The 22,190-nt window shown below is 38.9% G+C and overlaps 1 protein-coding gene across 1 annotated transcript in view; it reads left to right on the top strand.

Annotated features, from left to right (window-relative positions):
* The window catches only part of cubn (cubilin (intrinsic factor-cobalamin receptor)), a 392,255-nt gene that overhangs the window by 250,615 nt on the left and 119,450 nt on the right, over positions 1-22,190 (top strand). Inside the window, 5 exon segments of the mRNA XM_072254425.1 lie at positions 2,812-2,933; positions 3,537-3,768; positions 5,574-5,761; positions 12,157-12,316; positions 12,758-12,907. Coding sequence (XP_072110526.1) covers positions 2,812-2,933; positions 3,537-3,768; positions 5,574-5,761; positions 12,157-12,316; positions 12,758-12,907 — 852 coding nt within the window.

Here is a 22,190-nt window from a genome sequence, read left to right as displayed (position 1 = left end):
TACCTGTCTAGGAGTCTGTTAAAAGACCCTACTGTATCCACCTCCGCCACCATCACTGGAAGTGCATTCCACGCACGCACCACTCTCTGTGAAAAGCCTATACCTGACATCTCCTCTGTAGCTACTTCCAAGCATCTTAAAACTATGCCGCTCATGTTAGCCATTTCAGCCCTGGGGAAAGTCCTCTGGATAGCCACATGATCAATGCCTCGCATCATCTTATACACCTCTGTCAGGTCACCTCTCATCCTCAGTTGCTCCAAGGGGAAAAGGCCTATTATCAGATATCACACTCTCCATTCCAGGCAACATCCTTGTAAATCACAGTAGGAACATATTAAAGAAATCATGCGTCAGATTTTGAATTGCAATATATCAGTTCGTATTTTTGACTTGCATTCTTCCTTGGCCTACCTCTGACTGTGAGTAACATAATTTGATTTTTATTCATTTAAGGATTGTTGGTTTCACAGGCTGAGCCAGCACTTAGTTGCCCATCCTTAATTATCATCGAGAAGGTAGTGATGATCTGTCTTCTTGAACCTCCGCAGTCTTTGAGGTGTGCATATACCCACAATGCTTTCAGAGAGAGAGTTCCAGGAACTTGACCCAATGACAGTGAAGGAATGGGAATATATTTCAAAGTCAGGGTCACATGTGGCTTGGAAGGCAACTTCCATGTCCTGCTGTTCCCTAGCCTTTGTTGCCTTTGCCTTTCTAGCTAGGTTTCCAAGTCTGTGACCAAAGTTGGGAAAGTGCTGTCTAAGGACTCTAGCTGAGTTGCACCACACTCTGTAGATGGTACAAACTGCAGCTACAATGTATGGGTACTGGAGTCAGTGAATGGTTGTGGAAGGGGTGCTTATGAAGCAAGTACTGTGCCTTGTATGATGTCAAGCTTCTTGAATATTACTGAAACTGCACGCATTCAGACAACTGGAGAGTATTCTATCACACTCCTAACTTAAGCCTTGAGAATAATGGGCAGGATTCGGAAAGTTAGTAGAGGAGTTAGTTACCACAGAATTCCTAGACTCTGACCTGCTATTGTAGCCACATTATGTACATGGCTACAATAGTTTCAGTTTCTGGTCAATAACAATCCCAAGAGTATTGATAGTGGGATATTCAGTGATGATGTTGACATTGAATTTTGGGGGTGACAGCAGGATTTTCTCTTGTTGGATATTGTCCTTGTTTGGCACTTGTGTAGCAGCAATGTTACTTGCCACCTATCAGCCCAGGCTGGTTTTGCAGCATTTGAGTGTGAACTGCTTCATTTCCTAATGTGAGTGGTGTTGAACATTGAGCAATTATCTGCAACTTCTGACCTTACAATTGAAGGAAGATCATTGATGAGGCAGCTGAAGATGGTTAGTCCTAGAATGCAGCACTGAGGAACCCCTACAGAGATGTACTCTAGTGGAAATGACTGATCACCAACCACCACACCATCTTCCCTTGTGCTTCACATGATTCCAACCAGTGGACGGCTTTTCCCTTGATTCCCATTAACTCCCATTAACACAGCACTCCTTGATGCCATACTTGATCGAACGCTGCCTTGATATCAAGGTCAGTTACTCTCACTTCATCTCTTCAGTTCAACTCTTTTATCCACATGTACAAACGTTTGTAGATCAAGACTGTAACAAGGTAAGAAACACTATTACTTTGGCAGAAACCAAACTGCGAGCAAGTTGTTGCTAAGCAAGTACATTTGAAGGCACCACCAATTATGCCTTCCGTTACTTGGCTGATGACTATTAACAGAGTAATGGCCAGGTTGTAATTGATCTGCTTCTTGTGGATAGGCTATACCTGGGCACTTCCCAAGTCAAGACGATTTCTAATCAAAATATTCTTCTCCAAAATTTGTAACCTCAACATGATATTTAAATTATCACAGAAGCATACTCATTTAAATGCTTAGTACAGGAATATTTGTGTTAAATCATAAATAGAATGAGCTGCATAGTTCAAACATGTTTTTAATTTACTGCTGGTAAATGAGCTTGTCTTGTAAAGATTTTGTTTGAAGGGATGGAAGGACTTAAGTTAGTCAAAAGCTGTATTTTTTAGAAAAAAACAATAGATAACCCAATAAGCAGCAAACTTTCTTTAGCAAAACAAAGAAGAAAGTTTCAGCCCAAACTTTTGACTGTTAACTCTTTTCCATAGATGCTGCCTGACCTGCTGATTTCCTCCAGCATTTTGTGTGTGTTGCTGCAAATGATTTTTTTTGTTGTTTCTAATTGTGTTTACTCCACTTAATTTGCAAATAATTTACTAGTATGTTTTTTGCTGTTCCAGTTCTGGGACATTTGTATGGGGTTAGGAAAGTAGAGAGTGATTTACTGTGCAATGATGAGGCTGATAATTTATCTTTAAGATATTTCTTACATTTCACTTTTTCTTTCTGGAATTGTTTCCTTTTGTTTGGAATAATTAATGTCATTTCTGTCACAGTGGCACTTTATATGAGTAACCCAATTATTTATTTTTGACATGAGTTCAACAATATTTACAGAATCACAGAACTCTCACTTCAGAAGAAAACCAAATTTCCTTTGCACATGTTTAGTACCAACTGTTCATCAGAACTTTATTATGTAATCCTATTTTCCTGCCATCTCCCCGATATCCTGTAACATTTTATTCTCAATCTAATTTATATAACTCATTCAATTTCCCACTTGGATGACAGAATTGTCAGCTTATGTAGGCATGCATGATAAAACAGTTCCTAATAATTTAAGATATTTTCATTTGAGTTGTGCCTCCCTAATATATTTAATTATATTCCCGTAGAATGTGGTGGCATTCAGAATGGGGAAAATGGATTCATTTCGAGTCCCAACTTCCCATCGTCATACAGTCCTTTGACCCACTGCGCATGGATGCTGGAAGCCCCAGAAGGGCACACCATAAATGTGAGTCTATTTTAGAAATGAACCAATGTGCAGACAGTGTCATCAGCAGTTAACCAGAAAAATGTTATTGGTTGGTACAGCATATATTGGGTGAAAGTATTATTTCATCTTATTTGTACAGGCAGTTGTCCACAGATAGGTATCTAACATCTGTATATTTATGCTAAATGAGTCTGTGTCATGCCTCTGAAGCACTGGAGTAATTTTGGAATACTGCATTTTAACAGTAATCTTTTGTTATTCCAACCTCCTTCAGGAATTCTATGAATTTCTGAATAAGGTTAGAATAACAAAGATAATTAAATTTGGCCTCAGAAAATTAACTTGTTTTAGGTGCAGCTGGGAGATTAATATAACTCCTCTGCAAAATAGAACAACTAAAAGACATACCATGACAGATTTTCCTCTTCATGTTCTCACTTGAATATGAGTGCAGGCTATTGCCCAGATTTTTCCTTCCCCTTACCATGGAGGTAGAAAAGGAGGCTCACCCTGCATAAGGCTATCCACTGTGATCTACTCTGAGTATCTGAAAAGCAGTGTCATGGAAGATTTTCTTGTGCTCAAAAAAGTTTTGTATTAACTGTGTTTTTCCACTCACAGCTGAGCTTCAGTTACTTCAATTTGACATGTGGCTGGGACTCTTTTACAATTTTGAATGGTGGTTCCTTCGACTCTCAAGTCATAGGCCATTATTGTGGCACTGTTCCAGCTGAAGCAATTGAATCTGGCTCAAACAAGCTATCCATCATCTTTAATTCTAACTACAGCATGCAACATGGCAGTTTCCTCGCCACCTGGAAGTCTGATCCACTAGATAAGAGGAACAATGACGGTAAAATAGTTATAATTTTGGAATTCTACTACAAAGTGTATTTCAGCTCTGTCCAGTTTACAATAATTGAGAGCAGCTTTGGCCACTGAGAAAACCCTGAATACTTGATATAGTATTCAATGACAGAATCTTAAGTCGTTTATCATTCTACTTTTTCTTTTAATGATTGTAAAATGACATGTCAAGCCTAATGGAAGAGAGCTCTTTGTTGAAACTAAGATGGATATCAAGCAATTTTTACAAGTACTTAACTGACTTCTGAGAATAGAAAGCAGATGAAATAACCCAGTGAACAAGGAACAATCCATCCGAAGTGCATTGGCATGAAGTGATGTACTGTTTTAACACATTGAGCATGTTTGTGACATCTGGATAAGCTCCTGATCAACTTAATCATCAAAACATTGAGATTTGTAAGTTGTAAGAATATTATCAACAATGTAACTTGCAGCATCTGCAATGGAATTCACAGCCATTCAGCTCCATTAAAATTAGTGGAGAAGTTGCTCATGTGCTGGATCTTACCTGGCACAGGATGCTTGTGTGAATTCCCCACCATAAATCATGCAAATCTCTCCCAATTCTGCACTGCAAAGCCATATTCCATGGGTAGTGCTTGGACAGAGAATAGTTTTAACATCTGGATTTCCATGTTTGGGTAAAATCTGGAAGAGGTTTCAGAGGATGGTGATGAAACACATCAATTCCTGTCTGAGAGACGGCTTCAATGTGCTTCACTTTACCTATTGGCACAATGGTCCCCAGCAGATGCTATTTCATTGGATATTCACTGAATCCTGGCACCTCTGGACAGCAAAGATGCATATATCAGAATGCTGTTTATCAACTACAGCTCAGCACTTAATCCTATCATCCTTTCAGAACTAATCAATAAGCTCAAGACCATAGTCTCAATACCTCCTTGTGCAATTGGATCCTCGATATCCTCACTTGCATACCCCAGTCAGTTTGGATTGGCAGCAACGTCTCCTCTACAAGGCTGCGTGCTTAGCACCCTACTCTACTCACTTTACACTTATGACTCTGTGGCTAAGCACAGCTCTGATACTAGATTTAAGTTTGCTGATGACACCACTATCACAGGCTGAATCAAAGGTGGTGACGAATCAGCATATAGGAGGGAGATTGAAAATCTGGCTGAGTGGTGCCACAACAACAACCTTTTACTCAATGTCAGCAAGAGCAAGGAGCTGATTAATGACTTGAGGAGAAGGAAACTGGAGGTCCATGAGCCAGTCCTTATCAGGGGACCAAAGGTGGAGGTCAGGAACTTTAAGTTGCTTGCTATTGTCATTTCAGAGGACCTGCCCTGGGCCCAGCCCTTAAGTGCAATTACAAAAAAAGCACGGCAGCTCCTCTACTTTCTTAGGAGTTTATGAAGGTTTGGCATGACATCTGAAGCTTATTTATTTATTCATTTTGTATTTGCACAATCGTCTTTTGCACTCTGATTGTTTGCCTGCCCTGTTGAGTGTGGTCTTTCATTGATTCTATAATAGTCTGTGAATTTACTGAGTTTACCTGCAAGAAAACGAATCTCAGGGTTGTGCATGGTGACATATACGATATGTATGTTGATAATAAATTTAATTCCAACTTTGAAGTTGCTCATAGCTATATGGGAATTAATAATCTAGACTGTTAACTATCTTTCTCTTAAGTGTCAACATTTTAAAATTTCAGACTCCTAGATTGTGTTAGATTTTGCTTTATAACTTATCAAGCACCTTACATGCTTTTGAGCTATGGCAGTCCAAAATATAACTATATTTCCTTTCTTTTAGGTTGTGGTGGCTTTGTTCACGCAGAGACTGGCTCTTTCAAATCACCAAACTGGCCACAGAGATTTCCTGATAATAGTGAATGTACATGGAGGATTACAGTCCAAGAGAGCAATCACCTTGAGATTACTTTTGATGAGAATTTCCAGATTCCAGATAGCACAAATATCTGTGAGGCCAGCTATGTGAAGGTCGGTGCTTTGTAATAAAACTTGATTCCAGGCTCTAAAGAGTCAAAGTAAGTTCAAGGCTCCCACACCATATGTTCTCTACTTAAAAGCAGCATCTTTTGCTGTTCAGTACATATGATCTAGAATCTACTGCTGGTTGATCTGAGTTAATTAACTTCACTGTTGCAATCATTATCTTTTCCTTGGGTAGCTCCTCTCTCTATTAATAATGAATTTGCTTCCCCTCCAGTTTTCTGAGTTCTGGGGTGACTTATGTGGTCAGTGAACTTTCCACAGATGGAGCTGAAGCTGCATGAAGATGTGGGTGGGTGGAAGTTTCAGAGCTGGGGTCCTCATTCTGCTTCCTACGCAGGGTTTCAGTACATACACAGTGCTAGAGGTTTTCCATACCATCCTGAACGTTGCTTCTCTGCTTTCAACGGTCAAGGACCAGAGATTCTCAGAAAGGTGCTGCGCTTCTTCAAGGCAGCTTTAAGCATGTCCCTTGAAGATTTTTCTCTGTCTGCATGTTCCTCTTTTCCCATGCCAAAGTCTGATGCAGCTTGCCCAACAAAGCCAAATGACTGAAATTAGAATTTCATGGCTGGGAATTTTAGTCTGGGAGACGGCATTGATATTAGTTTCTTTATCCTTCTAGTGAACTTGGAGAAACTTGTGATATTTTTCCAGTGCCTTGAGGTGTCTGCTCTAGGTAGCCTAAGTCTCAGATATATAGCAGGGCGGGGATCACTGCTGCTCATTAAGTCACGAGTCTTAGGCTTGGTCTAAGGTACTGGCCTTCAAATACCCATTTCCCCAATCATCCAGAGGTTGTGCTGCCATGTTGAAGACGCGGGTAACTTTCCTATTAATGTCTGCACTTGCTGAAATTTTGCTTCCAAAGCATGTAATTTTGCTTACATTTCCCCAGCATAATACAGTAGGGGCATGGTAAAATATCTTTGTCTTGTAAAGATTGTTGCAAGTGCATCCTCCAGTAAGCTTCAGTGACTAAGTCAGCAATGACTTGAAGCTCAGCCCCAGGCGTATACAATGTAAATGTCACCTTCATACGGCAGATTGGCTGCAGATGTTTGGGTTACCTCTAAAATGTGGTCACCATATGTCGCACATTTCTCGTGAGTTCTGTGGGAAATTTGTTGGAAGTGATGTGCAATAATGTAGCAAGTAAAACTGAGAAAATTGCCAAGGTAACGATGTGGATTTCCTTAACACTAATCTTTACAGAGATTGGTTCTGTTGTAGATCTGTTAGTTAGTATTGTGGCCTGCATGCTGTCACAGAGCAAACACAAGAAGCCGGGCATAACTTTTTGAAGCAGTCAATTTTGAGGCAGGCTTTCCACAGTCTTTCTAGACAGAGGGAGTCAAAGGGCTTTAACGGGTTTGAAGAAGACCATCCATAGTAACCTGTGCTGCATTCTGCATTTTCCTTGGGTCTACTGAGCCTCTGGAAAGACAGAGTGTAACTCTTGATCACTGGGAGAGAGACATTCAGAAAGAGCCAGGTGATGCTGGGGGACCCTGTCATAGTTATCACAGTCAGATTTGTCTCCTTCCTTTAAATTATCACAACTACAACATCTAAGGTCATTCCTCTTCTCGATCATCGGCGATGAGACTTTGAATTTTTGATTGAAGCTTTTCACTCCCAAGTTCTAGGAGTGAGGACTAAGCCTACCAGACTGCTGTGGGGCGAAGGCAAGGAATTCACGCTAAAGACAGAGTTGGAGTATTCTCTCAAGCTGGTGAAATCTGTCTCTTGATCCATGTTGGGTTTATCTGTGATTCTTAGCAAGGTGGAGCCTTGAGTGCTCGGGCCACAGATGGATTTTATACCACTGAAGAACCCATCCTTGTCATTGGTACCATGCTGAATAGCCAGCAGAAGATATAATTCTTAATGGGATCTGGGGAAAGGAAGGAAATGGGTACTCAAATGGATGATCAGCTATGATAATATTAAATGCTGAAGCAGGCCCTAAGGGCCCAATGGCCTGCTCTTACCCTATCATCCATATTGGCTTGTAATATATCGGGCAGCTTCCAGCAGCATTACCGACACAAAAAGAATAACTGTATTGGCCAATGAAGTTAAGTGTCAAGGATCACTTTGAGGAGGAAACCTCATCTAGGGTTTTTAATCATCAGGAAAGCAGGGAAATGTTATTATTTGGCAACCATTCTAATGTTACCTTTTAATGAACGATGTTGGAGAACCATAGCAAAGTGGAACAAGAATTATAGTTAGGAGATTTTAAATTTAAATTTAATTCGTGTGCAATTTTAGCTACCACCTATGTTCCAGAACATGTGATAAGAAAACTACAGAAATAGTTTGAAACATTTCTAATTGCATTCTAGATTATATCCACAGAAACAATAACATTGTTTAATAATTCATCCTGAAAAAACACCATTCAGTCCTCAGTTGCCACTCACAGTCTCAGATATTTGTTTTAGAGATAGCTATAAAGTCAGGCATTCACAAAATAATTGACATAGGTGCATTAGAAATTATATAAGGAAGAAATAAAGAGCTCACATATATATCATGTATTTATATGGTGCATCAGTATATTTTAAGACTTTTTACAACCAATAAGATAATTTAAAAGTCAGTTGATGTTGTGCTGATAGCGTTTATCTCACTTTTTCTGAGAGTTCCACTAACCTTCTGATAAAATTCTGGGGAGTAATTTAAAGGACACAATTCCCATTGAAATTTGACTCTAGAATTGTCTGTTAGATAGAAGTTAAGCAACGTACAGTAAATCAGCAAACCTCTGTTATCAATATTGCAATTAAATGCTGTAATAGTATTCACAGTTAGACTGGAGCCTTGAACCATACAAAATTTTGCTGCCCCGTTATAACTGGTAGTAAGGCTGCTTTAAAAAAAAGCATAGGACTCTCTTCTTTGCTGAGATTTTCTTATCCTTTATGACAAGAACATTATTTATGATGAGACATTTGAGGCAAACTATTAACTCCCTTTCTTGGTAACTTAAGATTGCAGAAAGTCTTATTTCATAAACCTAAGCTGCAAAACATTTTTATCGTAAGAGTATTTCTCTCCCTCCCTCCCTCACTCTCACACTCCTCTCTCCCTTCCTCTCCCCCCCACACCCTCCTTGTAAAAAGCTGAGTAAAAAACAAAATGTGGAGTTGATAGAATTTCTTAATCTCAAAGCTGTAACTTTATTAAGTTATAAGATAAGCAAAGCAAGTTACTTACTGTTATTCCATGAGGCACTGATTTAAAGTGTATTACATGTAGCATGAGGATATTGTGTAGAAATCAGGCCAACAAAGAGGAAAGCTGAGAACAATGTATCCTTGGCTTCTTCACCCTGACTCTGTAAGTTACACGATACATCGACATTGCCAAGTATAACGTATGTTAATATTTCCTGAAATGCCTGTACTTCGTAAAAGTGTTTGGAACTGAATTACCAAACAGAAACAAAGAAAGCTTTGATCAGAAGCCATTTTTTTCTACATTACAAGTATCTTTAATATGCAGCTGTTTTGATTGCAAACAAGTAATAACACTGAGTAGAGTAGCCTCTCGTACCTCATCCAAAGAAGACTAAGTTTAGTTGGTGATATTTCGAATTAGTATTAATATTAAACTGTTTAAACAATGCTCACTAAAACCAAAGGCTAGCTTTATTATATCAGCTTATTGATTTTGAAGGTGGTTAATACCGTTTAAGTAGGTTACATCTATCACCAAGACCAATCTACACAGCTCGGACTTTTTCACAGGGTTAATGGATATTTAAAAAAAACAAGCATATTTTATGGATCAGCACTTAGAAATGTCTAGCCATGGGAGCAGAATATTACTGCACTGACATAAAACAATGCACTTCATGAAGAGAATGTACTCTGTGTGATTCACTGGGAGCCAAAGTTCATTTTCAAGGTTGGCAAGTAAGACTTTTGGATATTTAACTCTTTGTGAACTGGTTCCAGATTTCCATTTTAGAGTTAAATATCATATTTTGTTCTCCATCCTTATTATTGTTAATTACTTCATATGAACAAAACTGTTTTATAGTTATTATAAGTTTAGCTAGAGTTGATTTTTTTTCCTGATTTATTGCATGATTAAGACTTGTTATTGGTGGGGGAAAGGATTTCCTATTCCCTCTCACAGATACTGCTAAATTCCTCCAGCAGAATATTTGTTCCACTTTTAATAAAATCATAGTTGATCTGCCTGGAATAAATTGTAAAGCTAACCCTTTTATCAAGAGATCGATAGGTATTTGTAAAATAATTAGTTTCAAATGAAAAAGGACACATTTAATAAGTATTACATGCCTTTGCATATCCATCATGTTTAACTGTACCATATATCTGCAAGATTTGATACAGAGCACGTAATTCAAGACATACTCTTCCAGTTTTTGTGGAAAGTCTGGGAAAGGAATGATTACATGCACCAATGATGGGTAGAAGGTCATAGAGTCCTCCTAGGGACTGAGCCAAGGAACCAGCACAGGCTGCTAGTGGAAGGATGTAAACTGCTATGCAATGGAACTTTTGTAGGGAGGTTGCCATGAGTAAAAACAGAAAATGCTGGAAACACTCAGTAGGACAGGTAGCATCTGTGGAAAGTGAAATAACGTTAATGCCTTTGGTCCAGCAAAGTGTTGCAGACCTGAAACATTAACTCTTTTACAGATTCCACAATCACAGCCTGACCTGCTGAGTTTCTCCAGTATTTTCTGCTATTTTAATTATGTTTCTGGGAATGAGTATCACTCTCTCAATGTTTACATGAAACATTGCATTGCAGTCCAACACCTTTGCTTGCTCCAAGTATTGAAGCCACATTAACAAAGAATTGAAGGCTCCCCACCATGACAGTTAACCTTTTATTTGACATTTGTATTGCTGCAGTAGACAGAATACTATCAAATATGGCATAGGTCACCAACACCTAACAGGGTTCTCAGAGCAGGTTTCTGAATATGACTTTAACTTTGAGAAACCTTCGTGTTTTTGCTTTAGAATATAAAACAGTACAGCATAGGAACAGGCCCTTTGACCTATGATATTCTGATAAACCAAATAAATTAGTAATCAAATGGCCAACTGAACTCATTCCTTATGCCTACATAATGTCCAAAAAAGCTTTGGGGTTATTCTGTGATTTCAGGACTACCTAGTGGCTGGATAACCCAGGCAAACATTGTTCTTGCAAGAGGGTTTGAAGATTGGATAGATAAGTTGTTGGATGTTAATTCCTGTGTCAAATTTCTTTTTTTATGCATTTCACATCTGATGGACATGGAGTTACATTTCTATATGCATATTTTCTCCTGGCATTTCTGTTTTTTTTTCAGAGGAAACTTACTAAAATCATCAGATTGTGTGGTGACTGTGTTGCTAGTTTTGGTCAGTTTAATTAAGATACATTTTTTCAGTAGTTTTGTGCAGCACTTTGTTAATGACTGAATATCTAGACCTTTAAATAACACCACAATGGTGCCTTCTGCATTAGTAAAAGTTGGTCTCTCATGAGCAAATACAGTTATTGTTCATTTAGTTACATTAAAATGGGTGTGCATTTTCCTGGAGGTGAACCTTAAACATTTAACTACTAATAATTTTTTTTTTAGTTGCGGGATGGCAGAAAAAGTAGTATAATTATACAAGAAAGTCTTGTGCAAAAAATCCATATGCTATTGACAACTGGAACTAACTCTGTGAATATATTCGAGAGATTGCTTAACATTCTGCTCAAGTATTTTTTGTCTGTGCAATGCTTGTTTGACTACTGCTTATCAGACAAATTTTAAGCCCTGATATTTGACGACTTTGATCTTGAAGATGAAACAGAGACTCTCGGATTTTATTTCCAAGCATGTTTGTGAGTGCTTACCTACCTGGTGATACTAATTTTTTGTGCACAGACCAAGGCAGGATTTTTAAAATCTATTCACTAACAGAGGGTGGATTTTGCTGGAATGTACATTGCTGTTGAACTAAGTAGCTGAAAAGAAATCTAGAAGGAGTTAACCAAGTCATCTGGCTAATTCCTTGTCTCACTTTATATTTGTTTATTTCTATAAAAGAAGTAATTAATTTCTCTTGCTAGCATTGATTTTTTTTATCTGAACATGGGAGAAGTTGCATGATCTCATATGAAACCAAGATACTGGGTTCATTCCACCATGGAAACCCTTCTCTTATGACCAGATTAATTGCCTCATCACAGAGCAAGGGGTAACAGCAGCAAGAGAATTGCATTATCAATCCAAATCAATTACATTACAAGGTTTCTGCTGAAGCTTGGCCTAGTATTTGGAAATATGTCAAACTAAGATTAGTAGACTAATTATTCAAACTGAAAGAATTATTTTATTTCTATATCTATAGATCTGGGGAGGAATTTCTGAAATTGATGAAACCTTGTTGGCGACTTTTTGTGGAACCTCTCCTCCACCTCGCCCTGTCATTGCACCAGCTAATATTGTGACAGTCCGATTTCAGTCTAAAGGCAGCCCTGGAATTGGCTTCTCAGCATCCTACACCAGCAGTAAGTCATTAATTTTTAAAAAGTTTTGGAAATATACTTTGATTTCTATGTAGAAGACTCCCAAGAAAAGTTTAAATATTATTAGAAGTTTTTTTTATATTAAACACCAGTATCTTCTCAGTAAATCTTTTTACTTGTCTTAACATGTTGTGTTTAGCATCATGCAAGAGCAGCAATGTAATTTTCCCGATCTCAGCAACTATATGAGAACCATTTTGTTGTTGAGTTGTTCATATCACTGCTGCTGAAGATGCATGCCACCTTTAGTCTTACTGTCCACTATATACAGAGTAATCTCCATTCTGGTATAACAAAAAAAATTGAGATTGCTGTTCCCACGGTAAGGCTCAATTGAAAATTGCAATGCACTGTGTCAGTTTTAAAAGTTCTGATTTGAACACAGATTATATTAACTCCAGCTGTGCTTTACTTTTATTTTAGGATGTGGGGCCAATTTTACTGCTCCTGCGGGACGCATCATGTCGCCCAACTACCCAGGCCATTATGACTCTAACCTAAACTGTGAATACTTGATCAATGCTACCAGTCATCAGCTCACTGTTCTACAATTTGAGGCATTCAATGTAGAAGGTACAATTAAATGTTCTAATGTTTTATTGACAAATAGTCATTATACTTTTCAATTTGAACTGAAAGTGCAATGAGAAAAGACAAAAACCTGAAGAGAATCTGTTGTTTCTGTGATATATGGTTTGACATCATTACTGCAGGCTGTCCCTCGCACAAAGTTTTGAAGTATCTTTCCATTATTCCATGAAAGTAGTTCAAAGCTTCAATAGTGGTAATTGCAAGTAGGCATTAGTAGTAATTGCATTTTGTGAGTTTCAAATCGTAAGCATTGTTGGCACAATTATCAATTTAATTCCAGGTGTTGGAAATGTCACTCAGATCAGATAGAACAATTCCACCAAAGTACGGAGGTTAATTTATCATCTTTTAATCAGCAAGAAAGTGAATGACAGCTACTTCCAACATCACTTTCTCTTCTTGACTGTTATGTACCTTGGAGACCCCAGCCTCTGCTCAGTATTTGAGTGGTCACAAGACAGTCCTTTGATTTAATAATCAATACTTAATGAGTAACTGCTCTCTTCAGAGGTCATTTATACTCACCAGAATGATCTTTCACCCCACATCTAGTGACTTTGCCACCTACATGCATTTCTGCAGAGATAAATCATTTCAGAAAAAAGACAATTCCCGTCAGAATCCCATTAGCTCCATTTTAAAGGTTTTTTTTAAATCTCTAGAGCTTGTGTATTATGTGGAAACCTGAATTATACCATTGATTCAAATTATATTAATCAACTCTTTGTGCTGACCTCTGCATCCATGTGCAAACCCAAGCTGCAAATGGAGTTGCTCCAAAGATTGCTATAATCCTGTGACTTCCAATTATCTTGAAGAGAATATTTCAATAATCCAGTTATAAATCTTATTTTCTACCTAACCTATCCAGCTCAGCAATTCAAGCCATGCCTAACTTATGCAGACAAAAAAAATTATCTTACTATATTTTTCAATAATATGATATTCAAGCCTAAGGAAGCCACCACTAAACGTAAACCCCCCTTGATTCCAATGTCCAGATGGTAGATTAGGAATTAAATGATAGAACTATTTTTGGATTTAAATGATAGTACTATTTTTGTTACAAATTGTATTACTCAAAAATTACTTTGATTTCATCCTTTAATTTTTAAGGAGCTGGCAACTCCTTAAACACAGCACCACTATAACTTGCATAACAACCAAACATGAGAAAAAACATTCCGGATCCCTGGATTGACGTTTACATTCATTCCCTAATTCCACATTTGGGATCCTCATGGTTCTGCCTCAGAACCATTTTCATTTCTTCCCAATGTGTCCTGATTTCTTCCTGAATTCAATTTATTATTTAATAAAATCCATTTTTTCTGTACCATGCGTTCTGGGAGTTGAGAATTGGCCACACCAAAGGGTACTCTGTATTTGTTCCAGTCATATATTATTCTATCTTTTGCATCATATAACCATTCTGTTCATGTCTGAATATAAACAATGCACTTTCCCTATTGTAAAAGTGTGACATGATGTAAAACAGACGCTAGTCTGATTTCCCTGACGTGTTGTTCTATCATATAAAAACGGAGTTCCTCTGGTGATGAGATAATGTATCCCCTATCAACAGCGTGGGTCTGTTCTAAATTGAAGTGACAGGTCTCTCCCCAGCATCCTAATCTGGATGCCGCCACTGAAGACCTCCCAGACTTACTCCAAATGTTGGCAGACTAGCGAGGGTCCTATATCCCTGTACCTCACATCCCTTTCAAAGGTGTAGTAATCCCTTCTCTTCACCACCATGTTACTCACTACATATTGAAGTAATGGGGGCTCTTGACCTATCACTGACATCAGCATGACCATTTCTGTGTACTGACCCTTTTGCAGATATACACAGAGATATTTAAGGCTGTCTGCTGCAGCATGCCATTAAGCACTCTAAATCTACCTGGGTCTGGTTGAAGTTATGTCTCATTTGGCCACGTATTAAGCTCCAATAAGAACAGCAAATGCTGGTTTAGGATCACATCACTGTCTTCCAAGTTGGTTAGGTAACTGATGGTGCCCCTCTTAGTTCAAGGGTTGGGTCATTTGGATCCTCATTTCCCTAGCAGTGTACCTTCCAGGTTAATCATTTTAACTCCAGTTTTAGGGAATATATCTGTACTGAATCTCATGCAGTTCCATCATATTCACCAAGTTTGTCCGAGTCACCACAGTCACCACAAAAGTTGTCAAAGGTTGCTTATGTTGATGTACAGGTACTCATTCCCATCATATTTGCTGCTCCCTAGAGGACAATATATGATTGTCTTTAATACATTGTGACTGCTCTATGTATGTATCATATAAGCAGCCCCCAAATCAGTAGGTTGAGAAGTATAGGTACAACTTGATATCTTACATCCTCGTGCAAATTTAGCCTCTCATCTCAGTACACAGCTCTACTTTCTGGCTGGCCTTATGCACCTCAAAGCTTTACAATCTCCTGCCCATTAGTTTATGATGACAAAACACATGCCTTGAAGATAAGAGATTGAAAATTGATCATCTCAATATCATATCATAAGTGGTGAATCCAGCATTCTAGATGAGTGTTATTCTCACCTGATCCTTTCAAAAGCAGCCCCGCAGTGAATTCTCCATCAGTGGCTCAGTAAGCAGTTATCTTTTCTCCATCTTCTCTGCCACTCACTGACCGTTTTGTTCTACCTGTCTCTCTCTCTGTCTTGTTTTATTTTTCTCTTTGTCACCACATAAACCATTTTATAATATGCTGTTATTGAGAAACTTCACATGAGATCTGTTTCAGTACAAGCGCACCATTTATTTCCATAACTTACTGACCCCTCTCAACAACACACATCTGCACTATGACAAACATATTAGAATTCATCCTTTTCTTAACACAGATAAGGGCACAAATTTTCCAATCTGAAGTCATTGATTACCCTTTCTTAACCATTAATTTCCTAATTTATATCTCAACGTCAGATTGGTGAATTTAAACCCACGGGTGGTGTGGGGAAGGATGGATGTGGCATGGTATTGTAAAGGTTAGCGTAATACTATTACTGTGCTAGCAACCCACTACTGTCTGTAGCAAGTTTGTACATTCTCCTTGTGACCGTGTGGGTTTCCTTGGGGTACTCCGTTTTTCTCCCACATTCCGAGACGTACGGGTTAGTAGGTTAATTGGTCACATGAGTGTAATTAGCCAGCACAGGCACATTGGGCCAGATGGTTCTGTTCCTGTGCTGCGTCTCTAAATAGAAATAGATAAGAATAAAAAATAAATAAATAGATTAAATATATCCAAATATTGTGACTTTGTTCTTTTTCCATTTCTAAACTGAAAACAAGTCCTATTTTTAGACTTGCTCAGGGGTTATCCCTCTTTTCCAATTCATTCTCCATTGTCTGGCATGCAGAATGAAAGTGTTGTTAGTTAAAGGGGTTAATTTCTCTGCAGTGATCCATACAGGCAGCATCTCAAGCATATTACAATATATCAATTATTTTACTTTGGCTTACATTAAGAGAGTTTTAAAAAATTTAGACTAGATGAAACAAAAGCAGTTTGCCATTGTAACCAAATCAAAACACCATTTTAAAAGCTCCATTTACTAAGAACCAGCTGCCATAACAGATTTTCATTGTTAAGGCCAAATTCTATATCTAATTCTCTTTTCTTTATAAAAGAACACATATCGAGGTCTACCTGTGATTTGATGGCAGCCAAATCTATTTCACCCCTATTACTCAATCTCCATTACTAAATCTTTCTTGACGTCCAAAATTGAGAGTGCTTAAGTTTCTTCCAACTAAATACAGAAAAAAAAATTAAATCTTTGTCCTAATCACAACTTCCATTCCCAGGTCACTGATGCCATGCCCCACTTTAACAACTGAAAGTGAATTAGATTTTGCACCCTTGAATTCATTATAGACCTCTAAAAGCTTCATACCACATCTCAGTGTTGTCACAGAAGCAAAATTGTTCTGCCTTTGCAGCACCAACCAGTTCTGCTGCTGCCTCGTCTCACCTGAAGCTACCGCCCATGCATTTGGGCTGGGCTAAGTGATGTTGGCACTCTACAATGAAGTAAGGGGCTCAAGCATATATCCTGGCCAGCACAATAGCAATAAGCATTGCTGTGCTCAGCAGTGGCGTTACCAAGTACTGACAAATGGGAAGTGGTGACAATCCTATTGGATATAATGGAAGTTGCTTTATTTGGCTGCCCAAGTCTCCATAACCCAGAGGTTACTCTGTCACAACAAGGTCAACCACCCCAATAGGCAACACTGAGTTTGTATCATAAAAATTTCTCTGGACTTAGTTATGTGTATAACCAAAGTCAAGAAGGAGGCTATACCTAATATCATGTTCAACAGGAGGTAATAAGAGAGCATGAGCAGTCTGCCTTTATGTAGATCAGCCAGTGACAATGACCTGCACTCACTGTTCCAGACAGGATGCAGCCCTGTGCCTCACATCTTAGCAATGAATGGCCTTACCATTCAACACTAGTCCTGAGAGACGGCCATTGCACATTGTGTCAGTGGCTCATTACACACTGAGCCTTTTGGAAATGAGATCACATTATCTGCTGCAGGGAGGTCAGTGGAGAACTGAGCCTCATACAGCAAAGTACAACTGTGGGGAGGGCAGTATTTCATAAGACCATAAGACATTGGAGCAGAATTAGGCTATTTGGCCCATCAAATCTGCTGTGCCATTTAATCATGACTGATCCTTTTTTCCCCTCCTCAGCCCCACCCCCCAGCTTTCACCTTGTAACCTTTGATGTCGTGTCCAATCAAGAACCTATCAATCTCTGCCTTAAATACATCCAACGACCTGACCTCCACAGCTGTCTGTGGTAATAAATTCCCCAAATTCGCCATCCTCTGACTAAAGAAATTTCTCCGCATCTCTGTATTAAATGGACACCCCTCTATCCTGAGGCTGTGCCCTCTTGTCCTAGACTTCCCCATCATGGGAAACATCCTTTCCAAATCTACTCTGTGTAGGCCATTCAACATTCAAAAGGTTTCAATGAGATCCCCCTCCATCATCCTTCTAAGTTCCAGTGAATACAGACACAGAGCTATCAGACGTTCCTCGTACGATAACCCTTTCACTCCTGGAATCATCCTTGTGAACCTTCTCTGAACCCTCTCCAACACCAGCACGTCTTTATTTAGGTGAGGAGCCCAAAACTGTTCAGAATATCTCAAGGTGAGGCCTCACCAGTGCCTTATAAAGCATTAGCATCACATCCCTGCTCTTGTATTCTAGACTTCCTGAAATGAATGCTAACATTGCATTTGCCTTCCTCACCACTGGCTCAGCCTGCAAGTTAACCTTCAGGTTGTTCGGCACAAGGACTTCCAAGTCCCTTTGCATCTCAGATTTTTGTATTTTCTCCCATTTAGTAAATAGAATGCACATTTATTTCTAAGAACATAAGAACAGCAATGCTGTCTCTATTGCATCTCTAAATGTATAATGTCATAATGAACCTTTGGGCACTAGGTCCACTTACACTCCTGTTACTGGGAACACATTTTGAGTGCCTGACTGAGGATTGAAGGGCACTGCATAAATGACAACCATTGTTGCTATTGAAGGGATGATTGACCCCTGGATTCAAGATCTATCTCAAGGTTCGACATTTATCCCCCAGTATTGAAAATTTTGCACATGATAAAACTCTAAAACCATCTGTAATGTTTGAATGCTAATCTTACTTCAAAGAAAATCAAGACAGAAGCTAGGAAATGGTTGAATTCACACTACAGACTCAGAGTTGTTTTCCCTCCAGGATTCTTACTAAGAAACATTCCAAATGGCCTGTCTGAAATACTGCAAAATAGATTGCATTGAAGTCAAATTTGTTGAACAATTACCATAGCATCTTATATTATGTTGCAACACAGAAAAAAACAGTGCATTCATTGTTTTAAATACTTGTAGAACAGTATTAAAAAGCTTGACACTTGGCCGACATACGAGACTTGAGTGCGTCATCATGCAGCAGATCTTATATTCTCGAAGTGTGCAGACAAACCAGTAGGGAACTTGTTGACCAGCTGCTGTAAACTACAGTAGTAACAACAGCTTCATCTGTGGTGTTCCAAGGTCATATCACATAGGAATTTATTTATGGATTTAAGTAAGAACTTGGAGCAGAAATAGGGCATGTGTAATCATTCATGACTCATTATACCACTAAGATCATGATTAGTTTGTCTTGGCTCCTGCTTCCCGGCCAAACACTATATCACTTAATTCTTTGAAGAATGCTCAAAAACATTTTGAAACAGTTCAACCTATGCAGGGTTTGAACTTCAAAGTTCAAGTTCAAAGTAAATGTATTACCAACGTACGTACATGTCACCATAGACTATCTTGAAATTCATTTTGTTGCAGGCATTTAAAGGAAAATAAAGAAATACAATAGAATTTATGAAAGACTATACATAACGAATACTTACAAACAACCAGTTTGCTAAATATGACAAATCATGCAAATAACAAAAAAGTAAATGAATAATACTGAGAAAATGAGTTGTTGAGTCCTTGATGGTGTGGGACCCAAGGCTCCTGTACCTTCTGCTCGATGGTAGTAGCGAGAAAAGAATGTGAGCTGCACCATGGATGTCTTTTAAATTGGATGCTACTTTCTTGTGGCAGCGCACCTTGTAAGTGAGCTCACTTATGGGGAACGCTTTGCTGGTGATGGACTGCGCTGTATCCACCATATTTTGTAGACTTTTCTTTCCTGGGCATTGGTGTTTCCATACCAAGCCCTCAGCCCTCTAAGATAGAGAATTCTGTTAGACCATAAAAAGCAGGAACAGAAGTAAGCAATTTATCTCCTTGAATTTGTTCTGCCATTCAATAGGATCACAGCTGTTCTGACATTCATAAAGCTCACTTTCCTGCTGATAGGCCTTGATTCTTTACTTTCTAAAAAAACAACAATCTCATCACTAGATGTAGTCAGGTGCTCTCCTCACAGCATTTCATGTCAAAGAGTTCCTTGACAATCAACAATGGTGCTCTTCAAGGGTGCACACTTAGTCCAATCTCTCGACACCCACAATTATGCGGCTAGGCACAGCTCAAATGCCATCTATAAATTTGCGGAGGACAGAACTATTGTTGGCAGAATTTCAGATGGTGACAAGGAGGCGTGCAGGAGTGGGATACATCAGCCGGTTGAGTGGTGTCACAGCAACAACCTCGCAATAGCATCAGCAAGACCAAGACCAAGCAATTGATTGTGGCCTTAAGGAAAGGGAAGTCGATGAAATACACACCAGTCCTGATCAGTGGAAAAGGTGAGCAGTTTCAGGGTCCTGGATGTCAAAATATCTGGCCCTAGCATATTGATACATTTGCAAAGAAGGCATGACAGCAGCTATATTTCATTGGGAGCTTGAGAACAATGGGTATCCCAACAAAGACATTCGCAAATTTCTACAGGTGTACCATGGAGAGCATTCTACCTGGTTGCATCACTGTCTGGTATAGAGGGGCTACTGCACAGGATTGTAAAAAGTTACAGAAAGTTGTAAACTCAGCCGGCTGCATCATGAGCACTAACCTCCCCAGCATCAAGGACACCTTCAACAAGCGATGCCTTGAAAAGGCAGCATCCATTATTAAAGACCGCCTTCACCCAGGACATGCCCTCATCTCATTGCTACTATCCTATAGAAGGTACAGGAGCCCGAAGGCACATACTTTACATTTCAGGAACAACTTCTTCCCCTCGAACATCAGATTTCTGAATGGACAATGAACCCATGAACACCACCTCATTATTTTTTCCTCTCTTTTTGCACTACATATTTAATTTAATCATATACTGCAGTGGCAAAACAACAAATTTCACGACATATGCCAGTGATATTAAACCTGATTCTGATTCAAAGACTCACAACTGCTGAGGGAGGAAATTTTTCCTTATCCTCTTGAAGACAGAAATTCCTTCTCAGTCATAACTACTAACATCTCGCCCTAAGGCAATGCTCTTTTTGACTGTTGAGGCAGCCCTCTAGAATTTGCTATACAAAGCATAATTTACTCACTATTCAATTCAGATGAGTTATCAATCAATTGTACATAATCAGTCTGAATGGTAATGGCAAATGATATGATGGCTTTCTTTGCAAAGGGTTTCAACTAGGTTGGGTGGGACAAGAACTACAGGTCATGGGTTAAGGCTGAAAAATGAAAAGTTTAAGAGGAACATGGGGGGGGGTAACATCTTTACTCAGACGGTGGTGAGAGTGTGGAATACACTGCCAGTGGAACTGGTGGTTGGGGGCCCTATTTCAACATTTAAGAGAAATTTAGATAGGTACATGGATTGGAGTGGTATGGAGAGCTTTGGTCCAGGTGCAGGTTGATGGGTCTAGGCAGATTAATATTTCAACATGGACAAGGTGGGATGAAGGGCTTGTTTCTGTGCTGTGCTGTTCAATAACTCAACAGGAGCAAAAATATCTTACTATTATTATACTAGGGCCTAGGATTGGACTATTGTGTGCAATTTTAGTCTCCTTACTTAAGAGCTACCATAGTGGAAGTGCAATGATGTTTCAGCTGACTGATTCCTGGAATGCTGCTCCTCTGGTGTGAGGAGAAATGGGGTCAAGTAGACTTGTATTCAGTAGACACTGGAAAAATGAGAGGGGATCCCACTGAAATATATAAAATTCTACCAGCCTTCAGTTCACTGAATGCAAACAAAACATTCCCATTGGCTAGTGCGTAGATTGGGATTTTCATCCTGTCACAGTAACAATCTCAAGATAAAGGTAAGATATTCAACAGTTAGATTGAGAATCAGCCATGATTATATTGAACTGTGGGGTAAGATCAGAGGACTGTACAGTCATTCACTTTGTTTTCTGTATTTCTATGAATGCAGATAAGGAACTGTGCATATCTCTACCCTGAATATAGTAAAAAGGAAAGAGGCAGCAGAAAAGACGCAAATATAGGTCACAAGAATAAACTGCATCTGTGAATAGCAAAAGAGTTAATATTTCACGTTGAAATCCATCGTCAGTACTGGAGAAAGAGAAATGTAAAAGAGAATGTTATTTTAGAAACAGTCTGTAGCTGTATTTAAAATGCTTATTGTAAAACATTTTAAGATCATTTTGAGGCAAATGATGAATGGACATTTAAAATGATTTTGGGAATACAGGGAAAGGGGTGCATTTCCTGGTTAGCTGTTGTTGACGGGTGGTGTTCTGCAGAGATTGGTGTTGGGTCTGCTAC

The sequence above is a fragment of the Mobula birostris genome, chromosome 3 (genome assembly GCF_030028105.1).
Source record: "Mobula birostris isolate sMobBir1 chromosome 3, sMobBir1.hap1, whole genome shotgun sequence".
Classification (NCBI taxonomy): Eukaryota; Metazoa; Chordata; class Chondrichthyes; order Myliobatiformes; family Myliobatidae; genus Mobula; species Mobula birostris.
This window is presented reverse-complemented; position numbering and strand designations above follow the sequence as displayed.